General features: G+C 39.3%; 1 protein-coding gene across 4 annotated transcripts in view; it reads right to left on the minus strand.

Moving 5' to 3' along the window:
* Positions 1–493: 493 nt before the first annotated feature.
* The window catches only part of ST7 (suppression of tumorigenicity 7), a 133,610-nt gene continuing 107,336 nt past the window's right edge, over positions 494–26,767 (minus strand). For all 4 annotated transcript variants that reach the window (XM_010706685.3, XM_019612437.1, XM_003201976.4 and 1 more), the window contains 6 exons: positions 20,328–20,400; positions 18,649–18,751; positions 9,071–9,221; positions 4,758–4,850; positions 2,973–3,112; positions 494–818 (listed from right to left, as the gene is read on the minus strand). In XM_010706685.3, the coding sequence (XP_010704987.1) occupies positions 723–818; positions 2,973–3,112; positions 4,758–4,850; positions 9,071–9,221; positions 18,649–18,751; positions 20,328–20,400 (656 nt within the window). In that variant the 3' untranslated portion in view covers positions 494–722. The remainder of the gene's footprint in view (positions 819–2,972; positions 3,113–4,757; positions 4,851–9,070; positions 9,222–18,648; positions 18,752–20,327; positions 20,401–26,767) is intronic.

The raw sequence follows: 26,767 nt of genomic DNA on the forward strand, positions 1-26,767 counted from the left end.
ACCAGATGAGCATTGTGGTCCTTTTTCAACCCAGGACATTCTATGATTCAATGACACCACAGCAAACTGCTTTGCAGCCGGCCATGGGGCTCTCTGCCTTCTTCTTTCTTCTGTGTTCTTCCCACTCTCACAGCCAGTTTCTCCTGGCACGGGGCTGCCATGTTTCTCACCATACAGCAGTGTTTGCTTTAACACAGTACCACAGCTCGCTTGGCCAAAAGTCTTTCTCCTGTGTAGATTAGTGAATGTGTGATCAAAGGGCAAAAATAATGCAACCATTAAGGAACACTCTCCTTTTACACCAACTCCAGCAATGGGAGTTTCATCTTTGCTCACTTGTGTTCTTATTGACAAACAAACATATCTCAGTGCTTTCAAGTGTGAATAATAAGTGCTTTCTCATTAACTGAGTTGTGGTGAAGCAGATGCTCCACACACGCTTAAGCACACAAAGCAGAATGTGAGCTTTGAAGAAGAAGCCAAAAGACAGCGATGCTGCAATACACAAAAGTTTATTTTTAAGTTTGTCTTTTCTGAAGGCAAAATATAATAGAACCTAACATCAATGAATTTTGTACAACGAAACAGTTTTTATATGAGAACAGACAATCCATGAAGATTTTTTCAGTCTTAGAACTGCTTCCCTTTTTTATCATGCTTTCTTGTGGTCAACCAAACGTTGGCACAGCAGATGTCGTGGCAGTCAGTCAGCGGGAGCTCCCTCAGATCCTCGTCAGCTGGTGCCACAGGCTGGAGGGCAGGATGCTTTCTACTTTCTCCATCACAAAATTTAAAGGGGCAAAGAGGGTGCTGAGAAACTGCAAAGAAAGCATACACACATTCAGATCAAAATCCTGGAGACAATACTCCTCAGTACAAGACAGTCCAACACGACAAGCTCTTGCTGTTTGCTTCTGTAAAACCCTCTAAGCATGATCAAAATTAAATAATTCAAGCATAAAGCCTTTCTGCCAAATTCTGAGCCTTGTGCATCCACAGATTTCTCAGTTTTGCAGCCAGGCAAGAGAGATCCCCATTTTTACAAAACTTAAAGCGGTGAACTACAAAAGTCTCCCACATCTCACATCCCAGGCTCAGGCTCACATTGAAACCACTGAAAACTCAACCCCAAACCAACTGAAGCATGAGAGAAAGGCTCTCCCATCACTGCAGAATTTGTCACGACCTGCCAGAGACAAAACGTGTGTCTTCACGTTTAAAATGGTTCTCTGAGGTGTCATTAGCTGGAATTTACCTCCATGTCCACCTCCTACTGTGGTGCAGTCAGTACCGTTGGAAGAAATTTCAATACATGAACATCATGACAGACATGACAAAATCAAGTTAATAAAGACCATTTTAGCACAGGAAAAAAAATATTGCAAACTGTGCACCTGAGAACAGAAAGTAGTCACATACAGCTATTCTGGGGCTCTGTGTGTGCATGAGAGCATAAAATAATATGCCATGTTGACCACCTTGAGACTGAGCAAAGGCCAATGCCAGCTCCCAGCACTCAGTCACCAGAACAGCCCACATTTTGATTTGTCTGTGCTTACGTTATTAGTTAGAAGCTTTATATGCTCTGATAGGCAAAGCTTAACAGTGACATACAGAGTCTTGTGGTATCTGTTCTGTTAACACCAATGGTAGCTGTTCTTATACACAAAGGAAGAGACCCTTCTAGTCTGACTCTACCCCTGAAATGGCCTTGGAGCCTGCAGGTTGCACACAATTCAGAAACAGTAGCTAGCACAGCACCAGTGCCACTTCTCATACCTCTGTCTGGTTGCAGTCAGCAACCACAAGCAGGTGAGTTAAGCTCACACAAACACACTGCCAAGTTTTGTCTGTTCCAGTAGCCCACTGTCTGATGTAGGCACATGAAGTGCAAAACCTCATCACGCTGCCAGTTTGACAGACACCCCTTGGTTCAGGACACAGGGCTGAAAAGCACAGGGACAATTGCAACAGGCCATCAACTGCCACTCTCAGAAAACTGAAGATTACATGGAAAGAGCCCTCAAACATGGGTCACGCATTGCAAAGACTCAAGGAGGGGAAAAAAAAAAGCTTAACAAAGAAGTTTAAAAACATATGCCTGAATTACATACTTACTGTCCACCAAATGCATACATACACACTTAAGAAACAGGAGAAAGTAATCATGTTTCAGCCCCTAACCCCACAAAATCAAAAGCACCAGAGACACAAGACCTACATCAGGTACAAATATGTTTGAGAAAATATATTATTGCAGAGGATAATCCGTATTTGTTGAAGGAGGAGACAGCATTTTGACACCCAGCAACTTTTCAAGAAATTGATGTTTTTTCATATCCTAGAATATCCTACCAGGGCAATGATGTCCTTGGCTTTGCAATGAGAAAAGCATGTTTTAGCACTATTCATGGCCTTTCCCCCTCAGTCTCCAACTCTTACTAATCCTTGGTGGATTATAAAAGCAGAATTAGCACACAGTTCCTTGGATGTAGTTAAGAAAAGTTATGAAGGAAATACTGAGATTGCTTTTTTCATGGCAGTTTGGGGAAAGAATGCAAATTTCTCCTCATTAATAACATGCTGTGTTTCTGCTTATATGAAGAGTTTCTATTGCACTGGAAAGCATGGCACCTCTAGATAAAAGAGGAGTTCTGCAAACCATGATGTTGATTTTACTGGATTATGTAAGAAACAACAGATACTACTTTCTCCAACCGAGACCTTCTTGGCAAAACCACCTGAGATCTAACCTAACCCAAGAACCAGGTAAACCAAAGAAGAAAGACAGCAGTGTGCTTTACTGGTCAGTCCCCTGAACAGTTGCTCTGTGTCCCCCTGCTCAGACATTCACAATGTTTGTTTTATACTACCGAACACACAGCTGTTTAATACTCAGCAATATTGAGTGCAGCTTTTCCTGTATCTGTGCCTTTATTTACCAGAAGAGAGGAGCAGCAGAGAATACTCACTGCTTTTGCGAAGACCCCCATAAGCTCTGGGAACTGATGTGTCAGGAGAGCCAGCATGGCTGTGAAAGAACATAGGCCAGCAGTGAAGAGGATGAAGAAGGGAAGCTCTTTCTTGGGGTAAACTGAAACTTCATGAAATGCTGCAGGAAAAAGAAGGAAGAATGCACTGTATGTAAAAAAAAACCAAACAACATTCTTACCTGGTTTAAACAGCCACAGTCATGACTAACGTTATGTGACTGATGTTTTAATTAGGAAAGCCTATTAGATCTCAACTTCTCACTGTCCTTTTAATTACATGCAATTAAAGGCCGTGGACAGGTATGTGGAATCTCTTTAACAGGTCTGTATCTGCCACAGTATGTTAAACCCTTCCCTGCTCAAAGCCAACCATTCTGCAGTGAAATGCATTTCCTGTGCTGCAAGAGCAAAACATGACACTCTGTGTACATTGCTAAAGGAGTCCCTTACTTCTAGAATTTGAAAAGAAAAATGAGTTTTGCAACTAGAAAGAGTGCTGAGCTATTCTGCATGACTTTGTCATTCCTAAATCTCCTGACACTCCACCCTCCCCTGCTCAGTATCCCTCTGAGTAAAGCAGGCAAAACACTCTAAGAGGTGTTGTTATAATTAGGCTGATTATAATGGGGTGGGGAGACGCTGTTGGTTGCCAAGCGTTTCTGCGTAGTATCAGTGAGAATGAACTGGGAAGGAGAGCCTCGGAGTGGGTGGATTTCAGCCCTGTTCCTCTCACCTTGCCTTTACTCAGATAGGCTCATTAAAAGTGGCAACACATTTTTTAGCCCAAGGCCCAAGGTTATGACTGAAAGACTACAAAGAGGGCAAACACCCTCAAAATCGGTGCTCACGGCAGAAGCAGACTTTTACTTTTTGTTAGAAGAATCTTCCTCTGTATTGATTCACCCCAACAGAGATCGTGAGCGAAGAATCTCCTTCCTAGGATCAACTCGTATTTATCCCCTCTGCCCTTGCGCGTGTCCCATGTGTGCTCACACAAAGTCCCACTGACTTCAGTGAGAAAACATGTGAGGATGAAGTGTAACTGTTTGCAAGAGTGACTGCTTCGGCTCTTCCTCTGCAAGCACTGCAAATAGTTCCATTAGCTTGCTCTGAAAAACTTGCTGAGGGCTGTCTTTATAGCCATATCTTGTCAAGCACTGGGAACTCTGCTGGCACTTTGCTAATACATACCATAAATGTATATGATAAATGACTGAGGTAATTTCAATCTCCTTAGAACGGCACGCACATCATTACACATAGAGAATCCTTTCTTGTTATTTCGGATTGCTTTTCAGAAGATGTCAAAATAATTTGTCAGAGTAACAGCTGTGCTAATGATCTGGCAGTCCTCAGGCAGGCTTGATCTTGCCTTGGAATGTAAGTAGCTAATTTGACTGCACAAAACTAACACCGCTGTGCAGCCGTGCTCTTGGTCTGATGTGGTGTTTCCTAGGTAAATGATCAGACATATTTTCTACCGTCTTGGCAAGAGAGAATGAGCAAGATCTAACAGATTTATATCTCCTCGGTAATCTCACTCCCTATCTCCACGCTGCTGACAATAATAAAGATAGCTGATCGTTATGACTGACGGCCTGAAACTGTCTTTTAAACAACTGTGTGAGCTCCAGAGGTTTGCTGTCACCTGACTGCTCTACTCCAATATACCCCATTTGAAAAACATTGGGAGCAATCAGTAGTGCAAGGTTCAGATAAACAATTCCTTGGTGTCAACGATAAGAAGAGAAAAGCTGAACGTACATGGTAGTAGTTCTCTATCTGCAGTTTCTGTACAAATAGGGTAAGGGTAGAAAAGATGTCCTTTTTCCAGTGGATAGGGGATCATTCTGAAAGCTGGAAAGAAAACACCGTGCATTAATGACTGTGAGTGTGGTACTCACTGGAGACATTTAATTGTAATTACACTTTTGGAGAACAAACAGAAAAAAATTTATGTTTGGTCACAACTAGTGTATATATTGCTTAACTAAATGTCAGAGAGCTTTTAATCCTGAAGACACAGTTCTTTTATTCTTGGCAGTGTAAAGTCAGACCATGTTACAGGTGCATAAATACATGTTTGCAAGATAATAGCCCAATACACTTAAAATCCTATAGGAAAATGTACAGATTTTGTCACAGAACTTCAAACAAGACAGGTAATATCGATCAGACAAGCCCAGAGAAACAGCTTTCCAGTCGTGTTTCCATTTTGTATTTGGCAATCAAAGATTAATACTGAATTATTAAAACCAGGTTCCTCAAATGAATTCTGACCAGATAAAGTCAGGTTTCTGAAATAAATCTTCAGGTCATGGACAAAACAATACTTAATCTTATAAACTTTTAAAATTGAAAATAACAACAGAGAGGGAGGGAAAGGGATTACTCAGTCTGCCCTGTGATGATGTCATGGGCCATCTGAGTGATGCTCGTGTGGTTTATGGAAACATCCATACGCTTGACTGAATTACAGCTCTGCAATCAATGCATCCCTTTCCATTATCCGATACATAAATCTCACTCTTAAAGTGCAATTGATGTGTTTTTCTCACTATTCCTATGAACATCAGTCACTGCAGCAATATTTTTCTCAGCAAATGTCCTAGAAGCACTGTATAGTTTAGATATTAGGTACAGCAACCCCCACATGATAATATTTCATTATCTCTTGCTCACAAGACAACAGAAGAGTTGGTTTAAAATACATAAAACCCCAGCGTTTTCAGTTGTGCATGTGGCATCTGGAATAACACTAGTCATAATTTTTGTGCAATTATACCCATGTTTATTTTTGATAACCATTTAAAGCAGGAGAAAAGAAGGCAGAAATCCTCAGAGCACAATTACAATATGCCAGTGCACCTCCAGCTGGCACGTGGTATTCTTGTATTTGAATACGACTGAATATTGTTTTAAAATAAAAGCATTATGTTTCCAATTTCAGTATTTGGATTGGAGCCAGTCTATACTACAGGTGTATGACTCAAATCAACATCAGTCATTGCTCTGTGGGAGACTATTGAGATAGATCTTAATAAATTTTGCCTGTTGTCAGAAGCTTCTTAAAGATAGAAAATTAAAGATGTGCTGTTCCTTAGCTCTCTGTAAATGGAAGACTCATGCTTCTAATCGCTTGTGTGGAATAAACCTACCTACCTAATGTTTTTTTAACACGAAGAGGTACAAAATACTGCTGAATTATGAGACTCTCTTTGAAAGAACCTACAGCCTCTCCATGCTGTGTAGCTAGCGTGATTTTCTTGTTTCTTCATGTTTGAACATGACCTTGCTAGAGGCTGCCTTAATTAGAAGTGACCTCCCATAAGGGGTCATCTTAGCAGCACTCATAACGTACCCCTAAATGACTGATTGGCTCAAAGACAGCACTTAGTTCTACCTGATTTCTACAAGGTTAGAACTGAAGAGTACAAATGGGCATAAACTTCCTACACACAAGCTGCTGAAGTGAGACTGGTGAATACTGTCAGAACAGCTCAATTTAAAGACATGACAAGCACATGAACACCTAGAAAGAACGTGATGGCAACTGACCATATATGGCAGGCTGTTGGTACAAACGTGTGCTTAATTAAATTCATTTCCTCTGTCATGTTTCCACTGGATTTAGCTTAAAATCGGACAGAGATAATAAGGAAATCTTTATCAAGGAAAGGATGTAAGAGTGACACAAATAGCTTAGTAGTACATCCTTGAAGAATATTACTCATATTAAGATATGAACCAGAAGTTATAGTTATTTGATTAAATCCGAGTGAAAACTTTAAATCCATGGCCATTTGCATGCATGCGGGCAATCTGAAAAACAATCTTGAGGACTTCTCTCACTGAAATTACCGTGCAAAAGGAATTATGGAATTTTCTTTACAGGTTGTGCAATAACACTAATTTACATCTTGCAGGATAACTAACAGACAAATATTTCATAATGAATTACATATTCAGATTGCTGTGGAGGCAAGGAAGAGAGGAATCAGTTTGAGTAGTTGGATGGAAGGCCTTCAGGCACAGATGATGAGAGCTCGTACTTGGCAGAATGACTGCAGTGTAACCAGCCTTCAGTGCCAAAAGCTGCTCCTAAGCTACCTCTTAGGCACTCCTCAGTTTAACAAAGGTCTATTCCACCAGCACTGGGAAGCAGTGTGCCCAGTTGGCCAAGGCCAATGGCATCCTGGCTTGTATCAGGAATGGTGTGGTGAGCAGGGCTAAGGAAGTAATTCTGTCCCTGTACTCAGCATTGGTGTGGCCTCACCTCGAGTACTGTGTTCAGTTTTGGGCACGTCAGTACAGAAAGGACACTGAGGTGCTGGAGCAGGTCCAAAGAAGGGCAACAAGGCTTGCGAAGGGCTTGGAGAATATGCCCTATTAGGAGAGACTGAAGTAACTGGGGCTGTTTAGTCTGGGGAAAAGGAGGCTGAAAGGGAGACCTTATTGCTCTCTTCAAGTGTCTGAAAGGTGCTTACAGTGAGAGCGGGGTTGGTCTCTTCTCACCGGTGACAGGTGACAGGACGAGGGGAAATGGCCTCAAGTTGTGCCAGGGTAAGTTTAGGGTGGATATCAGGAAACACTTCTTTACAGAAAGGGTTGTTAAGCACTGCAATAGGCTCCCCAGGGAGGTGGCTGAGTGTTTAAAAGCCATTTGGATGTGGTGCTCAGGGTCATGATTTAGCGGAGGGTTGTTAGGCTAGTCTGCTTAGGTTGTGGTTGGACTTGATGATCTTTAAGGTCTTTTCCAACCTGAGCAATTCTATGATTCTATGATTCTATTCAGGATTCCCTCTAAAATACTGTTCAATAACGATGGCATAACAAGGTCTTGGGCTAAAGGATTTCTGTAAGCATCTAGAAAATAAGTTAATACCACAGAAGGATAGCTAGTGAAAAAAAGCACAGGGAAGGAAGCTATGACCACTTTTAAGTTGCATCTCAAGTGATAACTTCCTTTCAGTGGGAATTATCATGGTGACAAACTGTATCTTTTCTAAGAAACTTAAATGAGAACAGCAAATGGAGGAAGGAAAAAACAGTTGTGTAATAACATATGAAAAGGCTGAAAGATAGCAGCAGAAAGTACAGCAGAAACAAATGGATTGGATTAGGGAATGAACAATCAGCATTAAAAAAGCCTACAAAGGCTGATTCTAAATAGTAGCTTTTAATTCCCTGGAACCTGAAAAGAACATGTCTAAAAGACAGGATTAGATCTGACCAAAGGTCATACTCCAACTTCTTACTCAAAGCAGGGTGATCTTCTGAAGCTGATCTGGCTGCTCAGGGCGATGTCCAGCTGAGCTCTGAGTATCTGCACGGATGGACATCCCAACACCTATCTGCAACCTGTTCCAATCCATCACCACTTTCATTCTAAAAATACTTTTCTCATGTCTAGATGGAATTTCTTGTGCCAAAATGCGTGTCTACTGCCTCCCGTCTTTCCTTTGTGCCCTTCTGATAAGACTTTGACTCTGCCTTCCATGCTATCCCCATCAGGTGGTTAAAGACAGCAGTTAGACCCCCCCTTCAACTACAGGAAGTCTCTTCCAAGCTGGCTAAAAACAGCTCCCTCAGTGTCTCCTATATCAGCTTCCCAGGCATTCTAGTTGTCCTCCACTGGACTCACTCTATTTAATGAAAAAAGAAATCAGAAAATACCATCTTGTTTTATACTATACATTAATGTTTATTTGCTTGTAAGGCACGTCCATAATTTCCCAAAATCAAAGCCTTCAATTAATGACAAACAAATTTCTGCAACTCCAGGATGAGGAAGGTAAGTTATGAAGCCCTTATCCATGAGTAAAAAAATATGTCACAAAGAAGATGGGAAATTTTGTTTGGTGTTACACAGAAAACAGAATCCAAGACTTCAGAAAATTTTTTCCTATTAAATGAGGCGTATATTTTCTGATTGAACTTTAAATATTTCAGTGGTAATGAAATATAATTTACCTCCAAATCCTCCCCATTCTATGCTTTACAAAATGCTTTTATTTTCTCATGACATTCAATCAAAATAATTGATGAGTTTCTTTGTAAGAAAAATGATTACTTACTGCCTTCCCATGTACAGTGTAAGAGATTCAATGCTCCCTCTACCCTTTTCCAGTGTTGAAGATGGAAGAAAGCATATGCTATTGCTTCACTGTCCCCTCTCTTCAGAATATGTTCAGGGGGCAGAATTAAGCTTTTCATTTCTAGGAGGTACTGCAATAAAAAAGCAGAGTACAATTATTTCAGAAGTAATAAAAAAGCTGCCTGCAATTCTACAGCGTGTACTGAAAGGTCTATTTCCCTGAAGTACTTCATTTCATAAGCGTTTCATCAGATGCGTAACATCACCAACTGCACTAGAAGATAATTACTGAATTATTGCCAAAGCATACGATATACTGACAGATGGCTCATGTTGTGCTATTCAGCTGGAGTAGGAGGACTGTGAAGGGTTTCAAAATGAAATGTCTCTCTTATCAAAGAGGCAGAAAAAAAAATAGGCTCAAAGCAGAAAAGAGACTCTAATTACAAGAGCTTTTTAAATTAGAAGCATTTATAATATAATGAAGAAGACATTAAGCAGTTTGAGGCACCTCGCTCTTCTATAAGGAAACAGGCAGTACTTTGCACGCAGGCTGCTTTATTGCATCGCCATCAGCAGGTTACCAGGCCTGCAAGTGCACAAGGTGAGCGGACAGCAGGGCTACCAGCGATTTACAAAGTAACACCATTTACACAATGGAACAAATATCAGACTTCTAGGGAAAAAAAAATACAACAGTCCTTCATGTTTAAGTTAGCTAACCAAAATACTGAAAACGTGAAAATGAAAAGCACCAGTGACCAAACCCACAAACAATTCTCCCCATTACGGGATCCCCTAAAACAGCCGGTGAATGAAGTACATGCGGGATTCATGTCGCAGGAGAAGACAGAGCTCCTGAATGTTCTTCACGCAGCTGACTTTCCTCCTTCCCTGGCCTGCCAGTCAGACTGCTGCCAGATCAGAATTCACCTCACTGCTGGTGTTCCTTCCTTCTTGCTAGTGGAGGGGAAAGATAGAACAGAGGGGAACAGACACACCTTGCTTTGGCATGCTTTAAAGGGGAAAGGATGACAGACAGAAATTGGAGGCTGCTGAATCAATTGCTGTCTGTCAGTTCTCCTCTATGAAGCAGAATACTTCCCACCTTTGCAGTACTTTTTCTTCAGGAAAACTGTTGCTCTCTTCCAGGACTCCCTAAAGCAAATGTTCTGCCCACTAGGCTATTTAATATAAGAGGCAACAAGAAGCAGGTGGGTCACACACCACATGGACAGACCCTGACATGGAGATGGGATGAATTACAGGAAACTGACAGTGACAGAAAGGAGGATTACAGAGAAAGGAGGGAGATGAGGTGGCTCCTTTAGCCACTAGGATAAAGGTGTAAGGCTGCAGCACTTCTGGGGAAAAAAATCTACAATATTTACTGACAGGCTGGCTGTTCTGGAGTAGAAGAATGGAGTTAAAGATGAGAAAAAGGCTGCAGGTTTTAGGCAGGGATTGGCAAAATTAAAAGAAGGTATGAAAGAAAAGGTATGGACAATCACCAGCAAAAAGAGAATAAGCACGCAGCCCCTCTACTTTAGAGAGGTCTTTGTGTCTACATACTGGTCTCTGCCTTGGATGGGAAGAATGAGGTTGCAGAATCTAAGGACTGCCAAGAACTGAGCACAGGCTGGAAGGCAACTTGGCACACAGAAGTGACAGTAACCTTTTCACAGCTCCTGTCAGATACTGACATTTGTGAATGGGAGACTCCAGGGCATCCTTGCATACTGGCTCTGTGATGTGTGAAAGAGGAGAAAAGGAGAAAGGGAACAAATGAGAATTCAAAATCATCCTTGAAAAAAGGAAGAGGAAAGGCCAGAGGGGGCTGAGAATCAAGTTGGCATGATATTATGGAGGGCATCCTAAAACTAGACTCCTCTTTGCCAGAAGCCAGGAAGGAGCTGGAGAAGCAGGTAAAGGATCTGAGGGGGACAAGATCAAAGCAGAGAACTAGCTGACAACACCAGGAAACAGGTAAGTGATTCAAAGAGGAAAATCATATATTTCTGATGCAGGTAATTATTAAAGGAGGGCAAACTAAATTAGCAGTGGGAGTAACATGTGTGATACTTGAATTTTCTATAAAGCCTTTCAGAAAAAAATTGGGAAATCTGTAGAACAGGTAGATTAGGGGAAGAAGATGCAATTCAGTGGCAGGGCAGTGTAAGAAGGGATTAACAGTGGAAAAAAGAATGGAATAAAGATCTGACATGAGGAAAGGAGCTGCCAAGCTTACAGATATACAGAAAATTTTCTTATTTGCTGCCTATATGACTTTGCCACCCTTTTAAAATCCCATGCCTACTTGTTGAACAGAATGGAATGTGGCTGCAGGACTGATATCTATTCTATTAATTTAGAACAGAACTCTCAATTCTGTATTTTCTTGCAAGAGTAAATGAGAAGTTTTCAATATTTAAATATCTCAGTCAAAGGAAAAGAAAACAACATAAAAGCCATGAAACTATTTATAAGGGAAAAGCAGGAATGAATGTCCTACCTCGAGGAGTGTTAATGAAAACATGCAGATTGCTTGTTATTAGTGATTAAAAACCATCACATGGAATTACCTGGTAGTAGGATGTACCTTGACACTTGCAAATCATTCTTAGACCTCACTCACTTGTATTGATACAAACAATTACTTTTTAGTCTTCATTTTTCTCAGTTCCAGAGCAGCAAAACTATTTTTAAAAGTTCTTTAGGTCAAAAATAGGAAAAACTCCTCCCTCATTACTCTACCACAGCTACTTTCCCAAACAAGAAGTCCATCATCTGGTCCAGTGATATTCATGAAGGCTCACAAAAATTGACAGATGGCTCAAGTCTCATTCAGACCTTGTAATAGCTTTTGGTCTATGTACAAAGGTCAGACTCACCTTCTGGGCGTATAAGCTATCAACTTATTTACTCTGGAAATATTGCCAGCAAGAATGATAATTGCACACAGACCCAGAGAAACCTCATCTAGAACACTGCACAGTTCTCGTCAGGCACACTGTGAACCATAAAGGTCAAATTCTGCAAGTATGGAATACAGTAAAGCAAAGTCATGACAAGCCTACTTTATGAGAGGACACTCGGAAGCCTTCATCTGTTTAACCTACCTAAATAGCTGTAATAGGCACCAAAATGGTACCTAGCTAAAGACTGAGCTTGATCATTAAGAAGGGGACATAGGACTGTCCATGAAAATGAATTGATTTTATATTCTAGAGTATGTCATCAATTCCTGTGTTGCTGTGTTTTCAAGGAGAATTCGAGGGCATTGAGAGCCCTTTCAGCAGTAAATTGGCTTTTTACAGTGCATTTCTGAAGGCTCTGTCCAGAGCACAGACTTAGAGGAACTTGGTCTCTATAGTAGTATAGGTGTAGGAACTTAGCATCCAGGTAAAAGCCATAGCAGTACAAAATCCACTGGGCCTTACAAGGGAACAACCAACACTCTGGATAGATTCCTCACTGAGCTGTACCTACTGATACACTGACTTGTGAACACAACCATGATTTTTACATTTTAAGCAACAAAACGTCATGACATCTTCAATACTTTGAGTACACAGGGAAGACAGGAAACCTCTGTTGTCCTGACATGGCTCTGAACCCAAGTGTGGTTCCTGTGCAGAGGAAGCATTAAGCAATAGGGTAAGTGAGAAACTTTGCCAAGAGCTCTCAGCATAAAGGGAGCACAGAGATGGCAAGCCCTGCACATCTCCATCTGCACTTCTTTTCAGTGACAAACAAAGAAGCTTAATTAGAACAGGAAATAATACACACTACCATCATTACAGAGTTATCATTTTCCTTTAAAAAAGGAATGAGCTCGGAGAAGACAATCGATAGAAGCCACAACAATCTAGCCTTAACCAAACTCGGAGTGAATACTTGTGGTGCCCAACTATTTCTGTCACCATCAGATGTCACCCAGCCCTTCTCCCCACACTGTGCTGGTTTGGATTTTGTGACTGTCTTCTTCATTTTTTTCTGGACTTTCATTTCCCACCCCAAACTTCTCCTGTCAAAAAGCTGTCAGTTAGGAGTTAAAAGGGGAACAGTATTTTTCATGTAGCTTATGGGCTGGTTACTTGACACTGTAAAAGCAAAACATGAACCAAAGTGTTCAGCTATAGCCACTATGGACACAAGTGGGAATATATCTTTTAATGAGCATTTGGAGGATGACAATGGAAACTAATTTCATTGTTATAAAGCCTATAGGTACAAACATTGTGATAGCATTCTGCTAGCACTTTCTTGTCTATGTGAAGGGTAATAAGGTGGAGTTCGTATTTTCTTACTTGAATTGACTGAATACACAATATTTGTTTCATAATATTGACTGTACTCTCACTATTTTTCTGCTGGGACTGCTTTTAACATTCCAAATTAATAAGCTACTTCAGTGCCCATTTATAAAATAAATCTATATAAAATAAATCAATCTATCTCAGGAAGGTTTTTCCTCAGTCCTGCATCTTGCCTCTGAAATCACAGCTCAGGCTGTAAATAGGCAATAGTCACTCCTGCACCTGTGACAGCAGCCCTCCAGGCCAGAACATGAGAATTTAACATTGTTTGAACAGGAACTCTCTTCCTCCCTTTGGGATGAACAGCACAAGCTTCATACAGCTCAGAAATACTGGATTCTACATGCCCAGAGAAGCCAATTGTAGGTCACACAACAAGTTCACATTGGATTGATGGTAATTAACAAGACTGGCCTTTTTACTGGAGATACAAAAACAAATCACTGTCTCACTGAACAGTTAAAACCCCTCTTTAAACATATCTGGAATAGTTTCTCTGTAATATCATGGGGTGTGTAGAGTGGATTCCTTTCCCATCTGCTAAATAAATTTGTTTTCATTATTTGTTTCTATTAGCAACTACAACTTACTAGAAACCACAGAGCATTCAAAGACACACAGTCCTCATTAAAAATAAAATAAAAAGAAATAAATAATAAAGAATGAAAAGGAGAACAGGTAAATCTTTAGAAGTGTTCAAGTTAATGGTTGGTTATATTCTTTTATGAAACACTTTATACACAGAAGTGGCATTTCTTTAAGGAACAGTAACATTTAGACAGTCTGAATCTTCAAATTCAGGCCCTGGTTTACAAGGCCACCCCACACAACTGTGTGCAGGGCACAGTTCTGACTCAATTTTAACAATCATATATACGAACCAACACTTGTTTTCTCTCCTTGCTAGATTCAAAGCTCTTATCAATGTCACAACACATTTTTTTTGGTTGGGAGGTGTGAAGGGAGCTTATAAAGATGAGCTTGAGAGAAGGCAGCCTAGCAAATCAACTCAGGAAGGGTGTTCCAGTGCTGAGAAACATCTCATAAACAGCTGTTGTATTTTATCAGCATTAAACTTGGATCGCTGCATTACAAATAAGTGGGGAAGATCCAAACACAACAGATAAATAATGCTGATGAAGTCTTCTGTGCATACATACATACTTTTTCATACACCCCACGGACTATGGACTGCCATGATCTAACATGTACTACCCTCTTTTTTCTGCACAAAACCCGCTAGAATGACAGTCATACCCCAACTGTGGCACTAAAACCATTTCTTGTTTTATTCTTGATTTTCTGAGCAGCATGTTGTCACACACAGACAGCACATTTCCCTGGGACCAACACTGCCAAACAGGATGCTGTACTAAAGCAAAGGTATACCAGACTACAGAATCTCTCTTAAGACAGAGATGGATGGAAATCAGACAAGTAAGCAAGACAATTTGCTATGATTCTTCTCTTAGTGGAAATCAAAGCTCTCTGCTTTGTTATCTTTCCTGCTGTACTGCTGACTTATATTGGCTATAGATATGCTTTTCTTCTACTAAAATGAATCCTGAAAATATTCTTCTTGGTTAACTGCTTACTTTTTAGAAAGTTAACATCTGCCAGGGTATAAAAGTGCATTTTGCTGAAGCTGAGCTGTTTCAGCAACATAAACAAGACAACCTCCAGAGATAGAGGCAGTATCTTTCATCAGGTCAACCAGGTCAGCTGCCCAGCTTCCTGGATACGTGTGGTATATTGCTCTGAGCTCTGTATTGCCTTGGTTCACTAAAAAACCTAGTTCCTTCATGTGTCGCATCTTGATTCCAGCCTAATTCAAAAACAATGGCAATTTATCAGCTGTAGCTGAGGCTTAATGGACTGATCTCTGGGAATTAAACTGTCATCAAAACATACTTAAAAAAAAGAGCCCTGTGCCAGAAGAATATTAATTGCTGGAAGGAAGGCTAAAGAAAGGCTTATGCACACACTGGCCCCTAGACAGAAGATAGGTGGTTTTGCAAGGTTTCTTATGTTTCTTATCTCTATGTAAAGATGAGAATCTCGGACTTACAAACTCCTTCTTCTTGAAGAGTTCCTGTATCTTCAAAGTACATTTGAAACAAAGTCTAAAAACTAAATCTGACCTCTGCAGTATTGTTATGGAACAACGGACTGGAGTTTGGATGTGCATCTCCTATGGAAAATCAGCAGCAGGACTGCAGGACTGCAGGAGTCCAAAGTAGGTTTGACACAAACCCACAAACCTGTAACGGGCCAGTGGAAGACCTGGTCACCCTTTGTTGCTAAGCACAGCAACATCTCTCAGTGCGTTCAAGCTGTGTTCCCTGCTTTCTCCTTGTGTCATCATCTCATGCGCAGAAGTCTGCTATTTCCAGTTAAATGTTTCAAAAATGCATATCCAATAACAATCTTTTTCTGTGACAATTCTAAATTTTAATGATTTGCACTGAGAATGGCCAAATTATCTTTTGAGAATAAATATACTGAAACATTTACATTTTTTTCCTACATAATAGTGTAGCCTCTTTTAAAGATTCTGCTGAGATATTTGCAAATGCTTTTAATAGTATATCAGTTTTATTACTTATTTATTCCTCAACCTGAACAAGAGACTCATTAGCGTTTAAATCCTAAAGAAGCTTCTGAAGACATATTAATTTTGTAGCAATGCTAGATTTTCTGTGATGCTGCTCTCTAAAACTTATTTCCATTTCATTAAGAACAAAATGGATATGAATTCAACCATAATTGAGTGGAAATTGAGGTGTAATATCCATACTTGGCATAAAATTATAATCATATATATGTTATTGGCACCTTAATAGCCTTTAGCTATAAGCAAAGAGAATATGAGTGTTAATATGAGTTATAATAGCAAAGAGAAAATGAGTGTGAAATTGTTAGTCTGTAATGGGCTATGCTGTTTTAATGTCAAAATATGAACTAAGAAAGCCCAAACTTTGCTGCCATTACTACCTCATTATCCTGATAATTTATACTTTTCACTATGGTTTTTAATTTCCAAGTAACTGACTTTGAAATTCAAAGTGAAGGAATCAATTAACAATGTGAACTAGATTGAGAACTTAGATGAGGACTAGAATTTCATTACATTAGAAACACAGAGAATAACATGCAGTTTGTATTTCACGTGTGGAGGTACTTGTCAGAAAGGGAGTTTCAGTCTTTTATTGAAGCTACCTAGCCAGGTGTTGGTAGGTGAGACAAGGGTCACAAGCAATGAGTAAAGCACTGATCTGCAAGCACAGCAGCATGTTAGAGGGGTGGAAGTGCAGAGATAGTGGAGCAGCTGCCACAACTTACAGTAAATTAGATTTTGCAATGGAAATCAAGCTGAAGAAAAGAATGCACAAGTATAAACAAAAAAAGAACAAGCAAAAAAGTAGTAAGTGAAGACATAGACTCAGTTTCACAGTAACGTTGAGCATGGGGACAACAGCAGGATGGATATTAAGAGCATGTGCAGAAGTGGAAACCATTGCAGCCAGTAATCTCCATTCCTGAGCAGTGAAAGAATTGGCCCAGGAAACTGCCAGATTTGCATTACAAACTTAAAACAAAGATCCCCATTCAGAATCAAGCGATCCAGTAATGAGAATAATAAATGGAGTACCACTTATTTAATGAAGGGAAACAATGTGTATGCAATAAAACAGACTTTAAAGGAGAAAAAAAAAGATCAAAAGCAAGGAGATAAGTACAGAAAACAGAACAGGCTCACAAACAGAGCCTGTGACAAGCAAAACTGCTTGCTTGGCAAGATACCTGTTTTTTTAGACAACAAGGACAAAACTCTCTAAATGGGCTTCAGTAAAGCATTTTAAAAGTTTCATGCATAACAAGATTAGAATAGGGAAGTAAACAGATGAACAAGTAGAAGAGACTATTAATGGCTGTGTTGGTGCAAGAACCATTGGGATGAAAGAAGGTGAAAAGTTCCACAGGAGCAGTAATCTTGGGATCAAACTTCAATGTTTTCATTGTACAGCTTGGCACAAAAGTAGAACATCAGCTAATAATACAAAGGAGGTCACATAAATCTTGCTGTTTGAAGATCTGGATCTTACTGGAAAATAGTTGCTCTTTTCATAGCCAGTGCAGAAACAGGCACCTTGGAGGGAAAGTCTATCTAGAGATGTCTAACACAGTCCCTTCTTGCCACATTGTCTGTAGAGAATGCCTAGGTGACTTTATTAAGCAGCCTAACTTTCTGACAGCTGAACTACGCTACTTAGTGGATGGCATAACAGATATATGTTACAGAGAAAATACTTAATTCCTGAAATGCATGAGAAAAAAACTATCTCCAATATATGTGTACACATGGGAGAAATTCAGAGTTTAGCTTGACCAGACTTGGTGTTCAACTTCAGCTAATGAAGAGGTTCCCTATATGAAGATAATCCAGTCTTCTGCTCTCCAGCAAGGCTGCTTGCTTTCACAGGGCAATACGGTTCAAATGAGCTTTGCAGGGTGAGGTTCAGTGATTCAAGGGCCAAAAAACATCTGCCTCTAGTTTGCCTTTACAATGAACTTCTAGACTGCAATACTGAGTATCAGGTGAAAAACAATTGAATACATTAGCTTTTAGTAGCCACAGGCAAGATTCTTACTGCTGAGATACATATCTAGGGAGAGAATTATGAAATTACAACATAAATCCATTTTCTTACTGAACTCTGTAGTTCTCAGTGATTTTTCATCTCTGACCTGTGTTTTCTCAGAGCTTAATGACAGGTGCTACATAAGGAATTACTAATGTAATTTATTTGAAGCATATTACAAACTCTAAACATAAGCTTTTCATATAGCGTATCAAAATATATTCTTTTATTTAGTCATCAAAACAAAAAGTGACACTGTTTTAAACCAGAAGATTTTTCATGGCTTTTGTGTAAAGAATAATCTGTCCCTACGTGCTCTGCTCTGCAGCACAGCATTTGGTGATATCTACAACTACAACACAGTACACAACTCTTGGTCACAAAGACGACTCACTTCAGCTAAAATTTCAAGTTTCAAGGCCCACAGTAGAAGATACTTCAAACTTGAAAACCAGAATAAAACCACACTGATCATCTTATTTGCCCTCCCAGTGCTTCCCCCCCTTTCCACTAGATCACTTGATATTTAATACAATAAAACAGGAGATAGGATCTCAGCAGTTTTAAAGCTACAACAGTGCTTTCTCCATACTCACTTTTGGCACATGTGGATTAAATTCTACTGCTCTGTGAATAGCTTCTACTGCATTCATCTCTGCAGTACTCAGCCCTCGCCTTGAGGCAGCCTCTGGAGAAAATCTAGAAAAGCAAAGAAGAAAACATATTGGGTCAGAAATGCTGGTAGGAAAAGGACAGAAAAGGCATTAGACCATGGGTTCATACAAGCAAACTGAATCAATTTCCTGGGCTTTCCAAATTTCTATAGTAAGTGGAAAATAACGATCTATTATGTCAAGGACAATGAAAATCCCAGCAGAAGTGGAAAGCATGTTTGTAGCTAGTCATGGCAGGAAGTCAGTTGAAACAGTCAGATCTTTCTCTGTCACTAAGCTAAATTTGCTCTAGGTACCTTTTCTAAGGGGCATATTCAAGGCTGAAGTTGCAGAAAAAAATAAAAGTGAAAAAACCCAATGCCAAATAATTGTTGGAGGGTTTCTATTAAAAACAGGTTTGGGGAGGTTTGAGGGAGGTCCCAACCCAATGCCCCTGGGTCAGGTTGGGATGGAAGCACGATGCAGCAGCAGTAGCAGGTGGTCTACTGGCCGCAGCACCATTGAAGGTAGCATGCCCAAACTGTGGGCGAATCATCTGCCCCAGTGAATGAAAAACCAGACCATGCAATCTCTTTCTCACCTCACACCCCACGGCTAACTCCAGAGCTGTACTTGGCAGGCAGACACCACAGGGAAAGCTGTGACAACCTTAGCCCTGCCCTCCCAAGCTGGAGTCGCTGTGTAGGGAGGAAAGATGTTGCAGTAGGTACTGGCGATCTACAGGATAAAAAGAATGAAAGAAAATTACTTAGATCTTGATGTGTACATACACTTTAAAAGCAAAAACTGTCAGGATGTCAGTCAAGAAAATGGCTTTCCACTCTACTTGCTTTCCAACTTTAGGGGGGCATTCCGAACCTCGGGTGCACAGACACAACTCCTGCCTGGGATTTGTGTGAAGGCATCTGAGAGCGGAATTGGGATCTTTGAGCTCCGTCTCACAAAGAGCTGAGCACACTTTTGGAATGGGCCAGTGCTCTCAAGTCCACAGGCAAAAAGTAGATGTGCTCAGCACCTTGGAAGGTTGAGACCCAAGAGACAACCGTAACAGGAATGAGCAGATATTTGTGTGTCTAAAAATATGAACAACATCTACCTCTCAGAATCCCTGACATGGTAATGCTAAATGCACCTGCCACTATCTAAGCAGTCTTCTGACAGCTTTTGTAAAATGACATTGTTGTCAGTGTATCCGCATTTATTTATTACCTTTTTGGGATCAGGTTTATAGAAAGTTGAAGATGTTCAGCCACACAGCACCTTTAGTTGAATTTTCATCATATTGGCTCAAAAGCCAAGGCACACCCACCACAGCATCTTTTAGTTGTATATTCACTATACTACCTAGGAAGCTAAAGCTCACCCAGGTAGTATATACAGAAGTGAAACACGAAAGCTATTTCTCTTCTTTTCTTCTTCTCTAATATTAGAAGTGCAATGTTTACTCAATGCATTTTTTTTCAGATATAAACCAATTTTGTGGATTTCTGCAGGACTGAACTATCCTGCTTACTCAACAGATTGTCAGGGTGTGGGCTCAGCTAAGAAAAATCTTGAGTTAAATCAGGAATTTTGCTGGAGAGTGGTTCTTATGCACTTACTTGTCAGAGACAGCTCTGGCTTTGAGCAACGCAGCTGTGTAACATATTGTTGCTGATTTTGGTAAGCTTATGTCTGTGGAAAAGAAAGAAAAAAGTAAATACTGGAACCCTTAAAAGTCTGCAGACAGAAAGAAGTGTTTGATACTTCAAAGTATGCATGGGATGTACAAAATAATTAAGTGAATTCAGAGTACATTCTGTCCTTGGGACTCATACTACCATGTTACATGGATTTCAAACTTCCAACCAAGTTAAATACATACACTTTATAACTCATAACAGTAAATTGCTATTTAAGTAGCAAAAGAGGCCACAGAGAACTAATTCAAAGAGTGACATGACAGAGATATAGTGAAAGAATTCATACTCCATTTCATAAACATAAAGGTAACTCGAAAATGTGATTTTTTCCATAGTTTATGAGATATCTAAGAAATACATGAGGGCTCTTATTCCCTTCTGTTGTCACCAAGAAGCAGTTGTTTAATAAGCATACATGGCAACTATACAAGTTAATACAGATATCTAAGTGGATTTTACATGCAAGTAAAAAACTATTAGTTAAAGATCAACAAGAAACTAAGGTGTTTTGCCTCTTAAAGAAATTTTGAACAAAAATACTCATCAGTCTCTGGCCATTTTATATTGTCCCAGATATGAAAAGCAGCCATAACCCTGACAAAACCCATTAGTACAACTTTATTTATTTGTTCTCTACCAGCAGACTGGCACAAAGCATACAAAGAGTAGTAATCAATACTGCATAATAAATCTTAGCCGTATATTTTTTCTTACAGGTATGAGAATAATTTTCACACTGGTAATCTACCTAACAGACATACTATATACTGATCAAAATATTCCAGTATTAAAATGATGTTAAAGATTATGCTTAAAGGAAACAAAACAAACAAGCAAACAGTAAAACCCAATACTTAGAGCTGGATTCTGCACACAGCACACTGTCTACTCAAGTAAAACCCAATTGGGTACTAAGTTATCAGAAGCATCATGCCTAGAAATGATACTACAGCTTCCTACAGTAAATACTGAAAACGTAAGGCACTGGACTAGGCCATCTGTAAGAGTGGAATCAGACTACTGCTCTAAGAAGTAGTAAAGGTGTCAGTAAAGGTGAGGCGTACAAAAGTTGTTGGGGGCTACCCTGTGATACACCCCAACTTAATTTCACAGGACTACTTAACTGTAGTTAACTGTACTACAACTGAAATAATTACAATCAACAGCATGCAGAGCAGACTAGGTGAAGCATATGTTAGTTACTACATCAACAGAAGCTAGCTAAAAACACATATTTGAGAACAACGTCAGTGACAGGAGGAGAAAATGTTTCTAAGGATCTCCAATAACTCTCCTTTCACCAGGTTTTTCTCAGCATTAGGAGTTAAAAGCCATTTCCAGTAAACAGAAACAATGTTTTTCATAATATACCACTCTTTATTTTCCACTTGAAGGTTCATTTTCAATCATAAATGGACTGAAAGGTATCTTTCTGAGTGCAAAAGGAAACAAAATACAAAATACAACAATAAAAAAAAAACCCAGATACTCCAATGATTTGCAGTCATTCATAAAATGTTTTAAAATTCAATAAAAGTTTTAAAATTGGTCAGTAGAATATCATACTTCCCCCTTACAATTGAAGTGTTTCTCTGGGCCACTAAGTCATTGTTATCTCACAGAAAATATTTTCTCCTCCGTCAGTTCAAACCTAGCAAATTCCTGCCAAAGCAATGGGATTTTTCAAGAGAATGCTCTGTTTAAATCTGGTCACTCATGTTCAAGAACAACAGAAGTTAATAAAATACATTGTTTTTTAACAATCCGAATGAATGAAAGTCTGAGAAAAGATGCATCTGCTCCCTGTCCACATCCACAAAGAACACTACAGGAGAAGAATAACTGCTTAGGTGAAGGGCAATATTGGCACAAAGATAAACAGTTGAACATTAAGTTCAAACTGGGGATTAAAAGAAAGTTTCTAGGCAGTGAAGTCTGTAGGCAGATTTGCAGGTAGAATAGTGGGACAAACAAAATACCTAATTTTAGGATGGAGCTTTCTCAGCTCACGGGAAGTGTAATACCACGTAGTGAATGCAACAGCAGGCAACCTGACTTACCCAGGAGGGCTCTTCCAGAACTGTGCTCCTAATAAGCAAGCAGCAGTTATTTGAGGATAATACCTACAGTCCCTTGACAATAGAATACATACATACAAATGTCCATGTTTATGTTGCTGTGGAGACAGTGATCACCCTTGCTAGGTCCATGCTTGCTTTACTCCTGCGTTATGCTTTTTGCTTGCTCCATATTGGACTATATATATTTACTTCTTCTATATCTTGGCCTGATTACTTACAATACTTCCTCATATAATTTAGGTTTCATTTCCTAAATTGCACTCTCATATTTTAGAAAACAGCATAAAACAATTATGCCTGGTTACAACTTGAATTTAGCAAAGGAATCAAATCTGAATTAGCCCTAGGAGATAAGTCTCCTGTCAGGAACTAAAGTGAAGGTATTCATAAATGAGTGTGTCCAGCTCTTCGAGCCATATGGGAAAATATCATCACATATACTATTTTCCACCCTTCTATTATTACTTGTGGAGTTCTCACCATGTGCTGAAATATGTGACTGTGATTCTGTTGTTGAAACCATCAAGACATTTTTGCCCAGTAAGAATTGACATGACAATCTAAAAAAAAAACAAAACCTCTCCTTCTTCTTTATTGTTTTTATCTTCAAACTGAATACAAAATAGTCTATACTTAATTAACAACCAATTTCTTTGAATTAGCCTCAGTCAGCTTTTGGAAGGGCTGGAAAAGTGAATTCTTTCTAGCTCTTTGCTTTGTAAGTGGCTGTTTTTGAGAGTGAACTAATGGAAAAATACTATGGATAGAGACCTGCAACCATAACACCACTATTTCCCTGACTCATGATATCCAGAATATACCGTAAATCATCTAAATAGGTCTTGGGGTTTATGATTCTCATAAAATAGCAAATACACCTAGAAATGATGAATCTGAATACAGACTAGGGCAGCATTCCCTAGCCAAATCACCAGAAAGCCCCAAGTGTGAAAAGATGAGCGTGTTGCAATTGCTTTAGTCATTAATAATCAAAAATCTCAGTCACTAATCAGTAATTATTCCCCCCTTTTTTTTTTTACCCTAAAGGATACGTTATTCCCAAGTCAGCAATGAAGATTCCTATGGGTTTAACTTCAGATAGGTGAGTAGTCTTATCAGCATTAAGAGCCCTTATATATTTACTGAAATAAACCACAAATCTTGACCATATTTTGCACAGTTAAGACCATTCCAGTCAAACTGTGAGTCCTTCTTTGTACAGTACTGGAGACTACATTTAAGCTACCAGATTCATTCAGACATTTCTAAAAACCTAACTGTTAATTATATTAATAAACCGGAAAACGTTTTGTGAAGACATAAAAACAAACCAACAAAAAAAAGATGAAATAAAGGACATGTATTGTGCTATGGCTTGGTGGCGAACTCCAGTGCTGATTTTCTCTCTCTCAGCTTGTCTGCAGACTCTGGTATTTAAGTGATAGGCCAACACTTGCCTTGTCAGCACAGTACTCCCCCAGTTCTCTGCACCTGCAGACCAGATCGTCAGCTTTTGCACAGGTGGTAGAAGGAATTCCTTGTGGGAAAGACTGAAAGTGGTCTACTAAATAAATATGCGTCAGCTGGATGAGTGACGACAAAAGAGAAATGCAGTCATCTATAAAGATACAAGTATTATGTAAGAATGTAAATTAGGCTGATAAAAATGGTTAAGACAATAGCAATGGGATAGAATTCAATAATGGAAAATATGAACGGAACATCAGGGGAAAAACACTTTGTCAGACAGATCTACTGTCTTGTGGTATTATCTCCTACAAGAACAGTCATTGCCTGGGCCCTTTCTCCACAAAAAAAAAGTTAGAAACGATGCTGGAGGGAGCAAAACTATGATCATAACAATATAATGTTTACTTTGGGCTTGCAACAAAAAGCAGTTCTGATTTTCTGTAGTTTTGACATTCTTCCTCACTGGTGGGAGACATCCCAATCAAACAAGCACTTAGCCACAGTGTATGGTAAGGCCTTCGTTTTGATTCCCTGAAAGAACAGGAAAAGCATTTCAGCACAAAGAGGAGTGTTCTATTTTGCCATGAGCACAGCTAGCACTTAAACTGTTCAGATAAGGACATATCTTGAAGCTCATTGCTGGTTGTAAATACATCATAGCTGAGGTGAACATTTTGGTGGCCAGGGCAGGTGTCAGTTCCCTTGATTTTACTGTGCTCAATCTTACATGCATCTAGAGGGGAAGGAACCATTTATCCTACAGAAGATTTAAAAGATCAAGATCGGTGCAATTAGTTCAGACTTTCTGTGGTGTTGTAAAAGTTGGAGAAACAACCAATCCACCAAAAAGCCTCAAACATAATCATACAGCTAAAAAACCAATCAGATGGTAAGGACAAAGAACTGATGGAAAGACCAAGTAACAGGTAACAAGTGATTCTGAGGTAAAGAAACCAGTTCTCAGATGCAGAAACTGAAGAAGAAAATTTAAGGGGAAAAAGGACAAGCCATTCTCCTGATACTGCTGTTAACCAACCTGAATTTGTTACCTGATTTACATTTGAGGTGGTAGAGTAGGCTTGGTTTGATCTTAACTAAGAGGAACGTAAGGTCTGTCTTTCAAATAAACTGAACTATTATAAAATACCATGAATGGTTGCTTCCATATTGCCATTTGCTATATCTTTAACTCAAAAAAGAACTCTTTCTTGCACTAGAATGGAGAAGAAACAGCAAGTTAGCTCCACCAGGTAGAAAATCTCTTCAGTAGTATCAGACATGATCATGGTGAGTAATGAAACTGATGGCCTGCAGCTATGATCTCAAATATGTATATACACACAAAAGCTCTAGAGACCATAGCTGATATAAATGAGTACTCCATCTGATTAGTTGATTAGCTATTTAGAAATGACATGAAGTTTGATGTAATTAAAATCTACATATTTCATAAGTTGTAAGGACACAAAAAAGGACAGACTATAAAAAAGTAGAATAACTCTGAATGTGCTGCATTCTAGAAAACTTATTTCTCTACATTAACTATTTGGATTTCATATCAGTAAAGGTCGAAATTCCTTTTATGCTTGACTTTCACAGGAAAATCTGTCAAACTTAAAATAATTCTGCAATCTATACTCCAAGACTGAATAAGAATATGATCAATTCGTGATCATCATGCATATTCCAAGACAAATATGACTGTTTCTAATTGTTTATTTCTAAGGTTTGCATTTTGATTTCACGCTAACTTAAGAGCAGGATTGTTTGGAGTAAGCAGTTACCAAAAAAAAGTGGAGTAGAATGAGACCTCTTTAAATAAAAAAATGAAAAAACACAATAAAAGACAGAAACCAAACAAACAGATCAAAAGCCTCACACTTTATTTCTATGTATATTGAGTTCTGAATTCTCTTTTCTAGTGATCCGGATTCAGAACTGCCTATATGGTGATGTGATCCTTCTTCTTTGCAAGTGTTTAAGTGAAAGAAGAATGACGATAAGATGTTCCTCCTGCAACCCAGAAGGCTTATAATGCCTTTGGTAAACTGACTTAAAAAAATAAGAAAACAAGGAGTGCTTTAGGGAGTGATCACTGCATCACTACAACTACATAAATAGGCCTCTAACCTTTTTAAATTTTACTTTCAATTATCAGGAAGGTCTGAGTTTTCACACAACACTCAGGTTACCAGAGAATGGCCCTGGCTGTCCAAGGAAGTTAATAAACCATTTGTTCGAAGCATCACAACAAGCAGATCTACTCCACTGAAAAACAATCAGTTTAAAAAGCAAGGGAAGAGCAGATAAACATTATCTACTGTGAATACCAGAAGCTTATTCCATCAACATCAGTCTCTTCAGCATCTATAACTATTTCTGCTGTAAATAACATGGATGTGTGTCAAAACAGAGCCAAAACTTCTTTTAGAATTCAACAGTATTTAGGTCATCTGCACTCTATTGACAGGCACTGAACTCTGAAACTATAATGATGTAGCTCTGCAGCAGTGCATGACTTCCCACTAATGAGGCCCTTTTTCCATGAATAATGAGTATAGACATCAGCTCTGTTGCCAGGTGCATAATATAAACACTATTTAACACAGAGCTTTTGGTAAAGCAGTGTGTCTGCTTGCAGAGGCTGAGGTTTTGCACAATGTGTTCTAATGCTTTAACTCAGGGTGGGAGCAGGCCATTGAAGAAAATAATTTGTTCACATGTTATCAAAATACAATAAATCAAGTTGGTCCCAGTCAAAAAAAAAAAGACAGTGGAGTGGGACCAACAGAAACTGTAGATGGGAAA

The sequence above is a fragment of the Meleagris gallopavo genome, chromosome 1 (assembly GCF_000146605.3).
Source record: "Meleagris gallopavo isolate NT-WF06-2002-E0010 breed Aviagen turkey brand Nicholas breeding stock chromosome 1, Turkey_5.1, whole genome shotgun sequence".
NCBI classification, from domain to species: domain Eukaryota; kingdom Metazoa; phylum Chordata; class Aves; order Galliformes; family Phasianidae; genus Meleagris; species Meleagris gallopavo.